This window comes from Calliphora vicina, chromosome 5 (assembly GCF_958450345.1).
Source record: "Calliphora vicina chromosome 5, idCalVici1.1, whole genome shotgun sequence".
Classification (NCBI taxonomy): domain Eukaryota; kingdom Metazoa; phylum Arthropoda; class Insecta; order Diptera; family Calliphoridae; genus Calliphora; species Calliphora vicina.
Genome location: NC_088784.1, coordinates 64,874,255 through 64,894,381, shown reverse-complemented (window position 1 = coordinate 64,894,381; position 20,127 = coordinate 64,874,255). Strand labels below are relative to the sequence as shown.

The following is a 20,127-nucleotide window of genomic DNA, read 5'->3' as shown; positions in this document are numbered from 1 at the left end:
GACCAAATAGGACATTTTGGAAAAAATGTAAAATATTGCATGTTTTGAGTTACAAAACATTTATTTTGATATATGTATATTCGACTTGCATCCCACTAAGCGAACAAATAGGTTTTCAAGGAAAATATCTGAGCTTTCATTTGAGCAAAAAAAAATTTGAAAAAGGGCCCATTTTATTTATATCTATTATATAAAAATGAATGTATGTCTGTTTAATTATTTGTTTGTATGTGGCTTATAGGAGCCGAAACCACTGAACCAATCCTCTTGAAATTTTGACTCTATATCCGGAAGGAACAATAGGCTGCTTTAATTTTTGAAATTTCAAGTGGGCGTGGCACCACCCATACCAAATAAATAGATATCTGGAGAACTATCACTGATAAAGTCTTCTAACTTTATATGAATCAATTTCTTATCAGTACATGAGGCATAACCAAAAATGGGACGGATCGCAACGGGGGTTGTGGCACCTCCCATACAAAATAAATTGTTATTTTCGTATATCTTGAGAAATATAATCGTAAAAGCATTTAAACTTTGTATGAATCAATTTCTTATCGCTATACGGAATTTGGCTGAAAATGGTAGGGATTAGATTAGTGGGCGTGGCACCTATCATACAAAGTAAATAGTTATTTTCGAATATCTGGAATACTATAATTGTGAAATTCTTCAAACTTTATATGAATTTTATATCACGATATGAAGTTTAACCAAAAATGGGAAGTACCGGAACAGGGGGTGTGTCACCTTGGTCCTATTGAATGAACTGATGTATTGTGTTTCATTAAAATTTTCACAACACTTGTAGCTTTTTGCACTTGTAAACTACAATTACAAGTTCTTGTACATATGTACATATATATTGTGATATTAATTTTACAATTCTTATTTATTATTATAATTAAGATAATTTATTAAATATCAAGTATTATAGAAACAAAATCAGTTGGTAATATAGGAAAAGCTAACAAATTTAAAGACGGGTGTTCAAGAGCATAAAGGAAAATTGGTACATTTTCTTTTAATGGTACTTTTTTATTATATTAAATTAGTTAGCTTATATACATTAAAGTTGGCTAATATGCTTCTCAGTAAAGAAATAATCAAGAAATGATTCCAAAAGGAGAACTAAACCCCCTAGTTTGGTTTAGTTCTCCTTTTGGAGAACACTTCAAAATGGTACTTCTTGAATTTTCTAAAATATTGAACCTATAATCAGGAAATTACTTTGATTTCAAACTTAACGAGGGTTCAATTGTGGAAAATTTGTACTTTATCTTATAATTGTACCTTTTATTATATTAAATTATTTTACCTATGTACATAATAGTTGGCTATAGTACTATTTCTTTATTGTAATAGTACTTTTGGAATATTTTACAAAAATAATAAACCTAAAAATTAGACATACATAATTCTGAAAGGTGACTTTAGTGGCAAAAGGTGACTTTAGTGGTACATTTCTTTTGCATTTTCAATAATAATTGGCCCAGAAATATGAAATTGGGCTTACATGATGCTGAGTGGGAATACAAAATGTGGGTCTTTATGGTACATTTTTAATTCGAATAATATGTTTCGAATGAACTAGAATCCACATTACAATGAACCAATAAACTTGAAACTAGAGACATGTATCCTGAATTATTATTAATTCACAAAGGGAGACTTAATAGTACTATTTCTTTCTTCTAATTGGGGTGGCGAAGCGCACCGTGTCAGCCAGTACTCCATACTTTTATTGGATATTTGAAAATAACTAAGTCTTTGTTAAAAACACTTTGCATTCTTTTTTTTAAATTAAATAAACAGTCGTTTGAATTTTAATTGTCAGACAATACTTGGATGAATCTTTGGTTGAAAAAGTTTGTTTTTAATTTCTAAATTTTTAATTTTTCGACTGAAAATAAATTAAAAGTAAAAACCGAAGAATAATTGTCGGTTTCGATACTGGAATTTTTTGTTAGCTTTAAATTGTATACCATGCTTTTGCCATTGAAAGTATAAAAAATAGCCTGCGATTTTTTAATCTTCGGTCTAACATATTTTTAGTCAAACTGCTTTGGAAAGTAATTTAAAACAATTTATAATAGGAAAGTAATTTGTAATAACTAAGAAGACTCTAGCTAACTATAACAGTTTTTTAGATATTCGAAAATATGTAACTATTTACTTTGTATGACCTGATACCACCCATTTGCAATACGTACAATGTAACGGGAACGGGTTAAATAACCTATTTCAATATCCCTCACTTTAGGACAAACAACGGATACTGGCAACAAAGCAATTAAACTCTGTCTTCTCAAAATATTCCATAATGAATATTATCTTTGAATGGGAGGGTGGGTTTTTGGTAGGGGAAAATTCCTATTTCACCCCCCACGCCTGCGTTTTTTTTTTGTGGTACACTTTTAAGTATGTTATTGTCCACCAATATTGATGAAACATATATGTTTTTAAAGGTTCTTTTCTCTAGATATGCACAATATAAACAATTTTTTTCATCAAGTGGAATTTCGACCACGGTCTACTATTAATATTAAAAAAAAATATATATAAGAATTTGTTTGCATTTAGTCCTATTAGTTAAATATGTATTTGGAAAAGTTTCCATTTATTGTATGTATATGTTCTTAATGTATGTACCTTTTTGTTATACATAATTTCATAATTTACTTTTTCTTTGAAATTTTATAAAATATTAAAAAGTTGATTGTTAACAGAACTGAACTGATACCAAATGGTCCGAGTATTTGAAAATTGACTGGATGAGCCATCTGATCCATTTGTACTCTTAACAGAAGTGACACGAGATAATTCGCGCAATTGAAAACTCATTTTCGATATTTGATCCAACGTTATCATAAATTTTCTATACTTAGCGATAAGAAATATAAATTAGTTTATACAAAAATATAATAAAAAATTAATTATGATTATCCCAAACCTTTACATCGGCCAATGGCAAAATACTCTCTAATTCTAGTTGACATTTTTGAACAGACTTTAGATTTGCCCACCGTTTCTTAAAGTCTCCATCTTTAACTTTAAGACATCCTTCAATTTTGATTTGACGAAGGCTGGCATTTTCTTTCGCCACATAAATTAATTGATCATTATCCAATGGGCGACAATAGTGGAAGTTGATTGTATGCAAATTTTTAAATTCTGCAAAAGCTGAGCAAATCTTCTTTGAAGCTTTCTTGGGCCACTTCCAAGATTGCATCTGTGCACATAATTCCTCTTTCTTTCTGGCCTGTTCGAGGGGCTGACAAATTTTTTTAAAATCCATAATATAACTATCGCATGAAAATTGAATGTGTTTGAGCTTAAGAGCTTTTTCGTGATGTTTTTTAAGTGCCAGGAAAAATGTTTCTTCGAAACACGGTGAAGCCTTGTTCCACATTAATTTGTTCCAGTAAAACTGCAGAGTTTTTAATGACGGTAGATTGATAATGGCTTGAATGCCTTGAGTGTCACTTGTGAATGCTAATAATATTAAAGACTCTAAGTAAAGCCAATGATTGCATAATTTTAAAAATGTGGGTATATTGTATACATCAGAGCAATACACAATATTTAACGATTTCAAAAGATTTTTTTGGCTTACTGCCAATAAATGGTTAGGATCTAAATTACTGCAATATTTTAATCCCATATTTTCTATATTTTCTAATTGGTGTAGATGTTTTCCCAAGAAGCCATCAATATCAACACCCTTGAAACTTATACTTTTTAATCCCTTGCAGTATTTAGCTAAATCTAATACAGTTTCGTCTAGAAATGTGTTGCCTTCTATTTCTAATTCACGCAGGTTGTTAAAATACTGAAGATTATGGCGAAAGTCTTTTTGAAATTGTAAATATTTCATTTCCTCTTCCTGGGAAATGCCGTAGAATCGCGAAAAGAAAAATGTTACCAAATTAATACGTTCCACCGAACCATTACAAAGTCTACATAACTCCGTTATTTGCCAGTCCTGCAGCTTAAGAGAACTTTTAAAAGTCCAATAATCATAATACATAATGTTAAATTTTCGTTTGTAAATGTCTTCGATAACTTGTCGAAAATACTTGGAAACTTTAGCTAAAACTAGCTGATTCTGCAAATCAATTAAATTAAATATTTTGCGAACAATTTCCTCAGGAAGTGTTGAGAAATAATCAGTGGTATACTTCATAGACATTGACATTTTGTGATGTTCTCGTGTACAACCAGGCAAAGAAGCTGTTAAAAATAAAATTAAATTAATATTGTTATGAAATTGCATTATCAATTTGAACTTAACGGTATGTAACGGTTGATAGCAACCGTGCTATCAACAATGTTGATAGCACGCTATTATTAACATACTTTACACAATAAGTATGACAACATAAAATGTTAGGTGATCAATGTGGAATAGTGTTTATAAACCGGATAACCGAAAAACCGGGTAAATTGAAATGTTGATTTTTCGATTAACCGGTTTATATCACATTTGGTCTGATTTGAAACCTAAGCTGCTGTTTTTTTTTTAAGAATTACAATGATTCTAAATAGTATAAGACAATGAGTTTACTTGAAAACTTTTTCAGCATCAATTGCTGATAATGAAACTATTAAAATTTAAAATTAAATTCCGCATAATTCTAGAAATTTATGTTAAATCTTACTAATGATTCATTAAAAACATAGTGATGATTTTATCAAACGTTAAATTGAATTTGATGTACATATCAGCTTTCAATAAATTTGAAACACAAATGTGATTTGTTCTTAAAATTTTATTTTATTAATTAATTCGTTTGCTTAGTGCTATGTTCATTTTCAAAAATATTACAGCAGAGACAATCAAAGTTCTTAAATCATTGATTTTAAATATTTTTGAAATCTATTAATGCAGTTTTATTACTTATTTGGTATGATTTACATATAATGACAATGATTTACACAGTTAAGAAGAAGTGCGTTTGCATCTTATATGTTCTTTTTGTGGAACATTTTCTGTTTTATATCAGAAAGTCTAGGGAATAATAAATTTCAAAATCATCAAATATTTAATTAAACAAATTATTTTTTTGGTTAAAATTCAATGAATAGACACAATAATTAAAACAATTATATTTAGAGCTAGTTTCTGGGATAGAGATAATCTACATTCTTCGCTTAAACCTAAATTAAACTAAAAATTGTGTTTCTCACTTATTGTTTATATGCTATATAATCTAGGTTTAACTGAGCATCATTGGTGAGTTAAACTTAAGTATAAAATGCCAATGCACAAACTGATGAAAAACAAGTAAGAGTGCTATATTCGGCTGTGCCGAATCTTATATACCCTTCACCAAATTATTTAATTTTTTTTCCAGTTGTTTTTTGAATTTTTTGGAAAAAAAAATTTTTCGATTGTTATTTTAATTTTTTTTTTTTTAAATTAAAAAAATTTTTCGATTGTTATTTTAATTTTTTTTTTTTAATTTAAAATTTTTTTTTTTTTAAATTTTAAATTTTTTTTTTTTTAAAATTTAAAAAATTTTTTTTTTTTAAATTTAAAATTTTTTTTTTTTTTAAATTTTAAAAATTTTTTTTTTTTTAAATTTTAAAAATTTTTTTTTGGTTTTTTCAATTTTTTTTTTTTAAAAAAAAATTCGGGTTCAAAATTTTTTTCCCGATTTTGACCCATTGTAGGTCCAACTTACTATGGTCTTATATACGTCGTTGCAAATGTCTTTGAAATATCTATCATTAGATATCCATATTGTCTATATTAATGTCTTAGTAATCCAGATATAGGTAAAAAAATAGGTCAAAAATCGAGGTTGTCTTGGTTTTTTCCTCATATCTCAGCCATTTGTGGACCGATTTTGCTGATTTTAAATAGCAAAATTCTCGAAAGCATGTCTGACAGAATTATTGAAGATTTGGATCCCGAAGATATCTGGGGTCTTCAGAAAACTGATTTCAACAGACAGACAGACAGACAGACAGACGGACAGACAGACAGACAGACAGACAGACAGACGGACATGGCTTAATCGACTCCGCTATCTATAAGGATCCAGAATATATATACTTTATAGGGTCGGAAATGAAAAATGTAGAAATTACAAACGGAATGACAAACTTATATATACCCTTCTCACGAAGGTGAAGGGTATAATAAACAATTCAGCACAGCAGCTCTTTGTTTTTATTTACTTTATTAACATCAATATAATTTTTAATATACATTTTATATAATTTAATGTCACTTTTTCTTTTAGAAAGTTAAAATTTACAAAAAAAGTTATGTACGCGGTTGCTTTTTCTTAAAAAATTTAAAGTATTGCCATATTTATATGAAAAATTTTGAAGAGTAAACATGTGATTTGACTGAAAAGTATGGCAATGCTAACAAAATTAATCCACAAGTGAGAAACACAATCATTTGTTAAATTCCGGAAAAATATGTTTCTGGTTTAATATAACAGCGTGTTAAGCTGAGTTTAACTGACAAGTAAGAAACTAGCTCTTAGTAACATAGTTATACTCAATTCCATTTTACTGAGATAAAAATTTTTAAATTTTTACAAAATATAATGGATATTTGTAGTTATTAAATATTAACCACTCCTACATAACAATTCCTTACAATGTCGGTTAACCGGTTTTTTCGAAGTCGGTTAACCGACAAACCGGTTTTCTAAAAAAGGCCAATTTTCGGTTAACTGACAAACCGGTTTTTTAAAAAGTCATTTTTTTATAAACACTAATGTGGAAATAGAACATTCGAGTTTTTTCCGTTAGATTATTCATGAGACTTCTAGAAGATGGCGCTATATACATATATAGAGTTAACAGCAACTGTATTCTCAGTGTATTAAAAGAGAGTGACTGTTTAAATTGTTGTGTAAATTTAAATAAATAAAGATTTGCTACAATATTTTAATATTCAAAATAAAATTTTTAAAATTTTTAGGTAAACAAAATTATTTTTTTTTTGCAGTTTTTAATTTTTTGGAAAAACATTTTTCGAATCGTTTTTTTTAAATTTTAAAATTTTTTTTGTTTTATATTTTAAAATTTTTTTTTTGTTGTTTTTTAGATTTTTTTTAATATTTAGCGAAAAAAAACTTTTGGTGAAAAAAAAATCGGATTAAAAAATATTTTTCCGATTTTGACCCATTGTAGATCCAACTTATTTTGGTTATATATACGTCATTGCAAAGGTATTTGAAATATATATCATTAGATATCAATATTGTCTATATTAATGACTTAGTAATCCAGATATAGGTCAAAAATCGAGGTTGTCCTGGTTTTTTCCTCATATCTCAGCCATTTGTGGACCGATTTTGCTGTTTTTAAATAGCAAACTTCTTGAAAGCATGTCTGACAGAATTATTAAAGATTTAGATCCCGAAGATATCTGGGGTCTTCAGAAAATTGATTTCAACAGACAGACAGATAGACGGACATGCTTAATCGACTCCGCTATCTATAAGGATCCAGAATATATATACTGTATAGGGTGGAAAATGAAAAATATAGAAATTACAAACTTATATGTACCCTTTCTCCCAAAGGTGAAGGAAGTGTTGTCGAGTCCTCAAGTAGGGGTCAAGAGGGTCCTCAAAGTAGGACACCTCGGGTATGTTACATTTTTAAAACGACCCTATTTCTTCGATTTCAAAAAAAAATTACACAATAGAATTCTCTGCGATTTGTTAGGTTTTGCCACTTAAAGACATATTAATTATCAATGGATAGAGGATTTTGTCTACTTTTCAAAAATGTATATAACTTTTGACAATTAAAAAATTCCTGGAATACTTTTTTGAAAAATATGACAAAAAATGGTTTTTATTGAATTTTTGCAAGGATACAAATTTTTCAAATTGAAATTAAATTTTTATTTATGAATAGTTTTTAATGAAAGTGTTGAAAAATCCCAAAAATGGGAATTTTTCTATAACATCGGGGTTATCGGAACCTTTTACAAAATAATTAAAAACATATTGGGCCAACTAAGATCGGTTACTATATTTTGATATCGAATATGCGATTTGAGAATTTTTGCCCTAAAGTTGAATTTTACATAAAAAACCTGGTCCCCTCGGTATCAACAATTTTAAATTTTTTTTCATTTAAAATATTTGATGAAAAGTTAGCTTTTCAAACAGTATAAATTCCTTATACATCATTTTAAAATTTTTTTGCGATAACTTAAAAAGAAAAAAAGTACTTTTTTCCCAAAAAAATTAGAGAAAAATCGCATTTTAAAAATTTTTTAAATTCGAATGCATATAATTTTGGACTTATTCATTATTTTTAAATAATTCTTTTTCTATTTGACACATACATGTGCTGTTACTCCAGTAAAGGAAAACTGGAGAAAATCGGGAAATATTTGGATCCGCTGATATCAAACAACTGGAGTAGGGTGGGTGAAAATGTTGTAAATTTAATTTTCAAATGCGAATAGCTCCTAAGCTATAAAAGATAATTGATAGCTACGATGAAAATCGGAACACAAACAAAAAAAAAGGATCGTTTTAAAAATGTAACATACCCGAGGTGTCCTACTTTGAGGACCCTTGGTCGTGCCCCGAATTCAAAACTTAAACTCGACAACACTTCCTCTTTATGCATGGGAAATTTCTTTCTTACTTGTTTTATATTCATAATATGGATGGAATGTATGGAACTATGGAACTCATAGTCAACACGAAATTATGAATAAACTTGTGTATAAGACTATCAATAGCGAGCTGCTCCCTGATTGAAATTAAATTTATTAAGATTTTTAAGTGAGATTATTATAAGTAGCTTTCTCGGTATTTTGGGATCTTCAAAAATCTACCAAAATCTCGTAATTTTGCGGAATTTGTTAATCACGGGATTAGCAATCCCGAAAAATCCAAAGATTTTCGAGATAGGGATTGGCATCCCTAATATACATGTATATATAGTATATGTTCGAATTTTCAATGTACCTTTTGTTATACTTTAATAGTTTAAATTTTCTATGAGATTTTATAATACTTATATCTAAAAAAGTTGATTGTTAATAGAGCTGAACAGACACCAAATGAAAATTGACTGGATGAGCCATTTGTACTCTTAACAGAAGTGACACGAGACAATCCGTGCAATTTTAAACAGACCTTCGAAATGTGATCCATTGTTATCATAAATTTTCTAGACTTAGCGGTAAGAAATTGAAAGTAGTTAATACAAAAATATACATAATACAAAATTAACTGTTATCCCAAACCTTTACATCGGCCAATGGCAAAATGCTCTCTAATTTTAGTTGACATTTTTGAATAGACTTTAGATTCGCCCACTGTTTCTTAAATTCTCCATCTTCAACTTTGGGACATCCTTCAATTTTGATTAGATTAAGGCTGTCATTTTCTTTCGCCAGATAAATTAATTGATCATTATCCAATGGGCGACAGTAGTGAAAGTTGATTGTATGCAAATTTTTAAATTCTGCAAAAGTTGAGCAAATGTTCGTTGCAGCATTCTTGGGCCACGTCCAAGACTGTACCTGTGCACATAATTCTTCTTTCTTTCTGGCCCGTTCGAGGGGCTGGTAAACTGTCTCCAAATCCATAATATAACGTTCGTATGAAAATTTAATGTGTTTGAGCTTAAACGCTTTGTCGTGATGTTTCTTAAGGGCCAGGAAAAATGTTTCTTCGAAACACGATGAAGCCTTGTTCCACATAAATTTTTGCCAATAAAACTGCAGAGTTTTTAAAGACGGTAGATTGATAATGGCTGCAATGCATTGATTATCACTTGTGAATGCAAATAATATTAAAGTCTCTAAGTAAAGCCAATGATTGCATAATTTTAAAAATGTGGGTATATTGTATACATTATAGCAATACACCACATTTAACGATTTCAAATGATTTTTTTGACTCACTGCCAATAAATGGTTAGGATCTAAATTACGGCAACACTTTAATCCCATATTTTCTATACTTTCTAATTGGTGTAGATGTTTTCCGTAGAAGCCATCACTATCAACACCCTTGAAACTTATACTTTTTAATCCCTTGCAGTATTTAGCTAAATCCAATACAGTTTCGTCTATAAATGTGTTGCCTTCTATTTCTAACTCACGCAGGTTGTTAAAACACTGCAGATTATGGCGAAAGTCTTGTTGAATTTGTAAATATTTCATTTCCTCTTCCTTGGAAGTGCAGAAGAATGGCGTAACGAAAGGAGTTACCAAATTAATACGTTCCACAGAACCATTACAAAGTTTACAAAACTCTGTTATTTGCCAGTCCTGCAGCTTAAGAGAACTTTTAAAAGTCCAATAATCATAATATAAAAAATTAAATTTTCGTTTGTAAATGCCTTCGATAACTTGTCGAAAATACTTGGAAACTTTAGCTAAAACCAGCTGATTCTGCAAATCAATTAAATTAAATATTTCACAAACAATTTCCTCAGGAAGTTTTGAGAAATAATCAGTGGAATCCTTCATAGACATTGTCATTTTGAGAGTTTCTCGTGTACAACCAGGCAAAGAAGCTGTAAAAATGTAAATAAAATTAATATTGTTACGAAATTGCATTATCAATTTGAAACCACTGTTTTTAAAAGGTAAAAACGTAACAATATTTTACTAATATTTCGAATTGTTATATTTTATTTACTGTTCGATTTATAATCTTAGTAAAAAGTTGTATTATACAGTGATTAACAATGGAATGGAATGGAAACGTTTCCTATTATTTAACTAAAATGTCACAATCCAATAAAATTCTTGTATTTTTTTGCATAAAAAATTATTTTATTTTTCAACATAGCTTGTCCAACGTTTCATCAATTCTTTATCCCTTTCAAAAAATAAGATTTGCCGAGGTCATCCAAATATTTATTTTTGGTGAGATGAATTCATTCTTGGAGTCAAATCTCTTTCTTCAGGTTAGGAAAGAAATAGTCAATCGGAGCTAAATCCGGGGAATAGGGCGGAAGAGGGAGTGTGTGTACTCTATGAGCAAACGCGGAAAGCTTTATCATACACAAGTGATGATTCAAAATTGAAACCACTAAACCATTTGCGAGGCCTATGGCTTTCACAATCTCTCGCCCTTTCAATCTCGGAACCGCCAACACCATATCGCGATTTTGTTCAATTGTTTCAGGTGTAGAGACCTCAACTAGGCTTCAAACACATACTAAATGACGCAGATTGTTCAAATCTTGACAGAAGTCAACTGACAGATACCTGGAGCATTGTTGCCCTTTCAGTTAAGAGCCGGGAACTTATATACCCTTCACCAAATTATACTTCAAAATAAATATTTTTAGGCAAACAAAAATTTTTTTTCCAAAGTTTTTTTTTAATTTTTTTGAAAAAAAAAATTTCGAATTGTTTTTTTATGAGGTGGTGGTAAATTTACACCCTGTCTTCATTTTTTTTAAAGTTTTATCAAAAAGGCTTGCGAAATAAAGTGCCTGGATTTTTGTTTCAAATAACATTTTGCTTTCTTTTTATACCCTTCACCATGAGTGGCAAGGGTATATATAAGTTTGTCATTCCGTTTGTAATTTCCACAATATAATTTTCCGACCCTATAAAGTATATATATTCTGGATCCTTATAGATAGCGGAATCGATTAAGACATGTCCGTCTGTCTATCTGTTGAAATCAATTTTCTGAAGACCCCATATATCTTCGGGATCCAAATCTTCAATAATTGTGTCAGACATGCTTTCGAGAATTTATTATCAGCAAAATCTATTTAAAATCAGCAAAATCCGTCCATAAATAACGGAGATATGAGCAAAAATCCGAGGCAACCTCTGAAAATTTCATCAAAAAAAGACAATTTATTGCATGCTTTGACAAAAAAGCAACAAAACGTATGTTTGGATGTGTGTTGTTTTCATTGCTTTGCGTATTTTGTTTTTGTTTTTTTTCTTGGTGTTTTGTTTCATTTGGCGTTGTTGTGTTTTATACAACAAAACGTATGTTTGATTGTGTGTTGGTTTTATTGCTTTGCGTATTTTTTTTTGGTATTTGTTTCGTTTGGCCTTGTTGTTGTTTTTTATACAAAAATACGTATGTTTGGATGTGTGTGGGTTTTATTGCTTTGTGTATTTTGTTTTTAAAAGTGTTCTTGATATATTTAGGAGCTATACGGTGAAAGTGGGCAATATATGTACATCTAATATATATTGTAAAAAATAATAATGCATCCACAACAAAGGTGAAGGGTATATAAGATTCGGCATAGCCGAATATAGCACTCTTATTTGTTTAAATTAAAATTGTTGTATCTTATTGTTAAAAAGCTAATATTAACGAAAAAATATTTTTTAAAGTAAAATATTTTGCAAAAATTATAAGGTGTAAAATTTACACCACATCTGTGACTATGTCAAAAATTTTCACGTCATAAGTTAAAGGTTAAATTTTTTTTTTTCAATTTTAAAATTTTTTTTTAAATTTAAAAATTTATTTTTTTTGGTTTTTCAATAGAGAGCAACGAGAGAATAAAATAAAAATTTACAAAATTAATCTCTTAAATTCTCAAAAATAGTAAAAAGTAAATGAACGCTTTTCCAGTAACAATTGTTTTATACACACAATTTTCTTATTTTATTTCTTTTAAAATGTATAAATACTCACATTTTCTTCAATTGTATTGAAAATTCTTTTTTTTACATTTTTCCACCACACAAATAAAATTGTGAATAAATAAACATTAACACAAAACGTATGAAATATAAGCTGAAATATAACGAGTTCAAAATAGAACTTGTAATCAGACTTGCCAGTATTGGGGATTTGTCCCCAAATATGTGGATTTTGTAATGATTTTGGGGACAGAAAATTTCGTTTGGGGACTGGGGATTTTATTGGGGATATATTAAAATATTTCGGGGATTTTATGGGGATAAATTATTTAGGATAGGTTTGTTTTTAGTAGTGGTAATAGCAATAAGTTATCAATAATTGAACTTTATTTCATGTTCTTTGAATTGAAAATGGAGATGTTTAATGCTATTAAATGTGCGTATAATAACACTTAATATGTTACAATCTTTAAATCCGAATCAGTATCTCCAAAAAGTTGTCTAATTGTCGAATTTTATGTGCAGATCACAACAAATTTAGATGGTAAGGTTAAATTGAATTTACAATCGGTTATTCTCAACTCGGTTTATGCAAAATCTTTGGATGAATATTATCAAAAGTAACTTTGACTAATTTATAAGAATTTTGGGTTGAAGGAACTTTCTTAATATTTTAACAACTAATTTGATCGGGTATTGGCCAATTAATTTAATATGAAGTTTAGTTTTTGTGAAAATTTCAAGAAAAACAATATTTGGGGATTTTTGGGGATATTTTTAATTTTGATTGGGGACAGGCATCAAAAGTACCTGGCATCTCTGCTTGTAATAGTTTGCAACGAGAGAACACTCTCTAAAATGTATATGCTCTTGATTTTTGAGTTTTTTGAGTTAATGAACGCTTTTCCAGTAACAATTGTTACTAACTGTAACGACTTTTAGCTATTGAACATAGCTAATATTTTTTTTAATAATTAGCGAAAAAAAAACTTGGTGAAAAAAAATTCGGGTTAAAATATATTTATTCCGATTTTAACCCATTGTAGGTCTTATATACGTCGTTGCAAAAGTCTTTGAAATAACTATCATTAGATATTCATATTGTCTATATTAATGACTTAGTAATCCAGATATAGGTCAAAAATCGAGGTTGTCCTGGTTTTTTCCATATATCTCAGCCATTTGTGGACCGATATTCTCGATTTCAAATAGCAACCGAGTCGGAAGAATTCCGGGGATATTGATGTGTGAATCATGTATGTAAGTTATTTGGGGGCTTCGGAAAGTTGATTTCAACAGACAAACGGACATGGATTAATCGTCTTTATAGGGTCGGAAAATTATATTGTGGAAATTACAAACGGAATGACAAACTTATATACGTATATCCTTCTCACGAAGGTGAAGGGTACAATAAGTGGACTGGTGTGTGATTTTCTTACTTTTTTGAATCCCATATCCAAGAAACTAATGGAATTGTAGTCCTTCTAAAAAAAATAAAATGGATTTTGTCCCTTTTTTGAAATTTAAACATATACATAAGGGTATTTTTGGTACTTTTTTACAAAAATATATTTTATATACAATAATATGTTTATTATGTTTATTATAAAACCCTTTATTAATAAACAATTTTTAGCGTAGTACCTACCACACGCTGGGTATCCTCTAGTAGAATATATAATCTTTTTTTGAATAATTTGTTTAAATGTTTCTACCTACCTACGTCCGTTACGAGTCTGAGCTCCAAACCGGTTTAATTAAAAAGGCAATTTTGTAAAGATGGTTTTAGACACCTAAACACTGGGTTAGTAGGTCCATTAGCGAATTTTACCATACAACAATTTTTCCCAATTTTATATGTAGAAACCTCTATCGATGTGTAGATCCACTAAGGGATTTTTGGAAATTCGATTTCTAAAAAAGCACGCGCAAAGTTTTCAGAATTTCACTATTGTAGTTCTCCAGGTATTCGATAACAAATATTTAATTTGTATGGGAGGGTACACGTCCCTTTCTCCGATTCCCTTAACAGGAAACTGGCATCATCGTAATTTATACAAAGTTTAAAGTCTCTCACAATTACAGTTCACTTGATATTCGGAAATAACTAACTTGATATGGGAGATACCACACCACTGTGCTGATCCCACCCATTTTTATAACTTTTATGTACAAAAATAACTCATGTCAAGCTTTACTATAACTATTATAATACTTCAGTTATAACTATTTCCTTTATATGGAAAGGGTCAGTCCCACTAAGCTGATGCCACCCAATTTCAGTCAAACATCGTAAAAATATAATTGATTCAGACAAAGCTTAAAGACTCTCAAAATTACCATTGTTTCGGTATCACTATTTTTATACCCTTCGCCATGAGTGGCAAAGGTATATATAAGTTTGTCATTCCGTTTGTAATTTCTACATTCTTCATTTGCGACCCCACAAAGTATATATATTCTGGATCGTTATAGATAGCGAAGACGATATAGCCATGTCCGTCTGTCCGTCTGTATGTTGAAAACAACTTTCCGTAGCCCCTAAATAACTTACATACATGATTCATACATCAATATGTCGGGAATTCTTCAAGCTCGGTTGCTTTTTAAAATCGACAAAATCGGCCCACAAATGACTGAGATATAAGGAAAAAACCGGGAAAACCTAGATTTTTGGACTATTTTTGATCTATATCTGGATTACTAAGTCATTAATATAGACAATATGGATACCTAATGATAGATATTTTAAAGTCCATTGCAACGATGTATATAATACTATAGTAAGTTGGACCTACTATGGGTCAAAATCGGAAAAATATTTTTTAACTCGAATTTTTTTTCACCAAAAGTTTTTTTTTTGGTAATTATTAAAAAAAAATTGAAAAAACAATAAAAAAAAATAAAATTTAAACAATTTTAAAAAAAATTATAAAAACAATTTAGGAAAAAAAATAAATTTTGTATGTAGGGTTGCCAGCCGGGCTGGACTTGGCTGGATTGTCCAGCTTTTTTGATGTCTGTCCAGTTTCAAGCTAAAATTGAATTTGTCCAGCTAAATAGAAATTTTCGACAATAATATCTATAAATGAAAATTTACTTACTCTAATTAGTACACAGTAATAACTTATGCCAAAAAGTGCATGTATTAACACATTTCTTGGCACCAAAGTTAACACCATTTTGAAAAAAATTTCGCCTAATGAATCTAAAACGTTTAATACGGAATTAGAAAATTTTTAAAAACAGTGGTTAGCTATTAAGAAAATCGTTGCGACTTTGTGATGACTCCTCTTTTTTAAAAAATATCATTTTTAAATTTATTAAATGTCCTATTTTCTTGGAAAGATTTACAAAAGCTTGAAATATCTGAAAAAATAGATAACGATGAACTATGTATCGATTACTGATGCTTTCGTGGAGCTTATAAACAAATACCAAGAGATTTGTCAAATGATATGGTTCTATTTTGTTTACCAAAGGTGAAAAGAATGAATAAGAGAATTTTAGAAAAGTTGTATGTTTATGTGAAAGAGCTTTTCCTATTTTAAACAATCTCTATACTAAAAAAAACCGGTTGTCATTGGACCTGATTAGAGCCAAAATATTAATACGAACAAATTTAGAGGAATCTTGTTTACATTTTCAAAATTGTTTACATATCTCTAAAGGTTTGGAATAGGCCAAATTCGTAAGCTCAAAAACGAAATAAAGTGGCAGTGTTTTTAGTATTTAATTTATTACTTTTAATTCTTTATTTACATACATATGTAATTAAATATGTATATTAAGGTGGGTCGATTTAGCAATCGATATGGTGTCATCGATTTTTCGATAGCTTTTGGTATGAAGAAAAAAATGTACACTACGACATATCAAATTTCAGAAAAAGTAAAAAATTTACTGTTTCTCAACTTTTATTTTTTAAGGTTTTTTAAATCGACTGATTTAATTTTTATTTAAATATTACCTTAAATATTAAAAAAATTAAATCAGCCGATTTTTTATATTACCCACTAAAAACTCTAACTTGAAAAGCGACAAAGTGGGGTTTGTAAGTCTAGGTGAGGACATACAAATACTGTTTTCAAAGATTTTGAAACACCCTCAAATTTTTGAGTTATTTTGAAACAACTCACACATTTTTGGACCGAATTCAAAATTTTAAACAGTTACGGAAAAGCAAAAAATTAACCTTTCATAAAATATATGCATAATATTTCTAACATACAAATTTATCAAAAAATGCACGTTTTAAAGCGTTATGAGAGTTTTTCTAAATCCGTTAAAAAATTAAGATAATGAACATCACTAAAAACGGGTTTTTAGTTGATCGCTAGGTCGAAACAATGCTAATGACAAGATAGCCATTCGGAAAAACTTTTAAGAATCTTGCAATTACTATATGTAGTTTTCAAAATATTATTTACTTAGTATGGGAGGTGACTCACCTCCTGTTCTGACCTGTTCTGATCAGAAAATAACTATTTATCAAATGCATCAGCAGACAATCAGCGATTGCCAACTCGCATGTAATATTTCCGGTATATATTCATATGTCGGATAAAATCCCATCTACAATCATATAGTTTAAATTTTAAACAAGGGATTGCTAACGCATATTGTTTAACACAATTATTAACGATTATATCGACCAACAAATAGCTGAAATACTAGTAATTAATTGAATGAATAAAATTGTTTCTTCGCCACTATATACATACATTTGTATCTATAATTTGTTTCTCACAAAATGTTTTAATTTTTACAAAAAAAGTTTACTTTTACTATATTATATTTAAAAATGATTTGATGTATACTTAAAGCGAAAATCGCAATATTGCACCGATGTAATAAATACTTTAATACTGAATGAGTAAGACCTCTATAATGGAAACTGTAATTTCTGTTATTTATTTTATACAATGTGCAATAATTACAAATTACTGAATTAATAAGTATTTCTCTTGAATTGTTCATAATCGGTATTTTAAGTTAATATAAATCATAGAGGAAATATACATAGAGCGGAAACTAGAAAAAAACTCAAACAAATAAATTACTCAAATAAATTACGTACTTTTGGATCTAATTGAGATTTTTTTGCGGTTATGTCTCGATATTTAGAAGTAAATTTTTTTTGTATGGATCTAATGGACTCAAATTTTTTTGTTAGTTAGACAAGTAAATTACCAATAATTTACAAAAGATTTCAGAGCAATATCAATTATGGATCCAAAAATAAACAACTTTCAATTTAATATTTAAAAAAATATTAGAATTTTGCTGTTTTTTGGGTGAAGAGGTGACTTAATTCTTTTTTTATTAAAAAAAAACTTTCTTTAAGAACATATAACAATTTTATGTTTTTATGTAAGCTATCTTCACTGAGAACATTTTGGTATAAAAAACGTGTACTATTTTTCGAATATGTCGCACCTACGCCCTTCGGAATTTGACCTATTTTTTTTATCAAAATTTCAACTTTGGGCCACATGTTCTAAAATCCCAAAACTGGGATCAGAAAACGGAAAGAAAACGGGATTTTCGCTCCAATTTTTAGGAATTGCGTGGTTCCCTTTGACCTTTGGGAAAGATTTTTTAAACTTTATTATTTGGAATGACAAATTTAATAAACGTTGAGTAATTAATAAATAGTACCTACCTATTTACTTTATTTTTGGTAGTTTCCTAATATTTGTTAATAAATTAGTTGCAATTGAATTTTTTGTCCAGACTTTATGAAAATTTAATCAAGTGCCTTTTTTAGTTTAAATAAATAGTTGTTAGAATTAAAATAAAAAAAAATATACAAAATATAAAAATATCTATAACTTATTTCAAATAAAAAAAAATAATTTTATTTAAATTTTTATTTTTTCATACAAATTTATATTGATGGTAGGTACGTTATTTGGGTTTTTGAAAACAACAATCCAAAATAACGTAAGAAAATTAGTTTTTTATTAAATACAATTTCTAGTTGTAATTCCGATTTGAAAATTTTGTTTCAATATCTCAAGTAGTTTTCATTTTATATCGTTTTTTGCTTCTCTTATAAACTTATGAAGTGATGTTACGTTATTTTGCATTTTAGGTGACGATATATTTGTTACATAAACACTAATAACACTGTGCAACAAATTTCGGGTCATCGCTGCCAGCCTCAACAACTCCAATGGGAAATGAAAGTTCACCATTAACTTAACAAAACTGCCAAAGAGTTTTGAAAAGTTAACTCGAATTTCATTTTTATGGCCTTTTGAAGTTCATTTGTGACCATTTTTTGCACTATGAGTGAAAACTGGAAAAAAACGTATAAATATATAAAAAATATTTAATAGAATGTAATTGTATTCAATAGAATTTCAGATTCATTTGCTCTAGAATAGTTTTAAATTTGTCAGAAAAAGACAAATTAATTAATGCATTTTAATCCAAAATTGATAATTTCTTTATATTTGACCAGGCCTATAAAGCCCACCATTTGTTGAAATAAAGGAAAAAATATATTTTTCCACATTGGATTCAATGCAACAAGTACGCTCATTACATTCCATTAAATATTTTTATATATTTGTTTTTTTCTATTTTCACTCGTAGTGCAAAAAATGGTCAAAAATGGCCAAATTCCAGATTCCATAAAAATTAAATTCGAGCTAACTTTTCAAAACCCTTTGGCAGTTCTGTTAACTTAATGGTCTACTTTCATTTCCCATTGGAATTATTGAGGCTGGGTTTTCTTGTTGCACAGTGTAATTAATTGGCCTGCACCAATAACAGTCATCGTTCGTCATTCATTTTAATATAATTAAATTTAGCATATGAAAACTAAATCTTACTAAAATATTAATTTTGTATTCCCGAAATAACTTTTTATTGATAAATTTAATGATGTTATTTTTGTTTAGTTTTATGTTCGTGTTTGATTTTTCTCGCTTGTGGCAGATTGAAATTGTTAAAATTAAAACAGCTGTTCGATAGTGTATCAATACAACTTTTTAAATACTGTTCAAACGATTTTAATTTTTTTTTCAGCGATTGTAAAATAAATGTATTAAACAGGGTAACACAAGCTTGGAATTTTTTATTTCTTTTAAAATTGCGTTTTTACTTTGCAATCCCAAAACATAACAAAAGACTAATTAATTGAAAAAAAATCCAGAAATAATTAAAAATTTTCAGGAAATAATGTTCAACATAATCTGCAATGTTGAACTGGCTACATTATATATCTAAAATAATGCTATATTCACCAAACATTTTTATAATTTTGGCATAGCATAGTTCTTTCGTCATGGTCGTTATTATTTTCTCTTGAAATATTTATTTAGAATTATCGTATCGGAGCAAAACAACCAAACTACCAAGTCCATTTATTAACTTTAAACTACCAATTTTGATCCAATTGGACAACAGCGACAACGCACCACAAAACTCTACATCCTACTATATTTATTTGCTACCCTGCCACAATATACACTGATGGACAAAAGTCACCGCCATTTCCCTTTGGAATGTTTAAAGGACTACCACGTTAT

At 28.8% G+C, this 20,127-nt stretch overlaps 2 protein-coding genes across 2 annotated transcripts; both read right to left on the bottom strand.

The window, feature by feature from the left end:
- Positions 1 to 2,477: 2,477 nt before the first annotated feature.
- Positions 2,478 to 4,230, bottom strand: LOC135962039 (uncharacterized). Its single transcript, XM_065513767.1, has 2 exons — positions 2,957 to 4,230; positions 2,478 to 2,881 (listed from the first exon to the last, which is right to left on the bottom strand). The coding sequence occupies exons 1-2, from the start codon at positions 4,199 to 4,201 to the stop codon at positions 2,804 to 2,806; spliced, it is 1,323 nt and encodes a 440-aa protein (XP_065369839.1). The 5' UTR covers positions 4,202 to 4,230; the 3' UTR covers positions 2,478 to 2,803.
- Positions 4,231 to 9,229: 4,999 nt separating this feature from the next.
- LOC135961329 (uncharacterized) lies at positions 9,230 to 19,560 on the bottom strand. Its single transcript, XM_065512824.1, has 2 exons — positions 19,429 to 19,560; positions 9,230 to 10,527 (listed from the first exon to the last, which is right to left on the bottom strand). Exon 2 carries the CDS (start codon positions 10,490 to 10,492, stop codon positions 9,230 to 9,232), a length of 1,263 nt encoding a protein of 420 aa, XP_065368896.1. The 5' UTR covers positions 10,493 to 10,527; positions 19,429 to 19,560.
- Between the last annotated feature and the right edge of the window lie 567 nt (positions 19,561 to 20,127).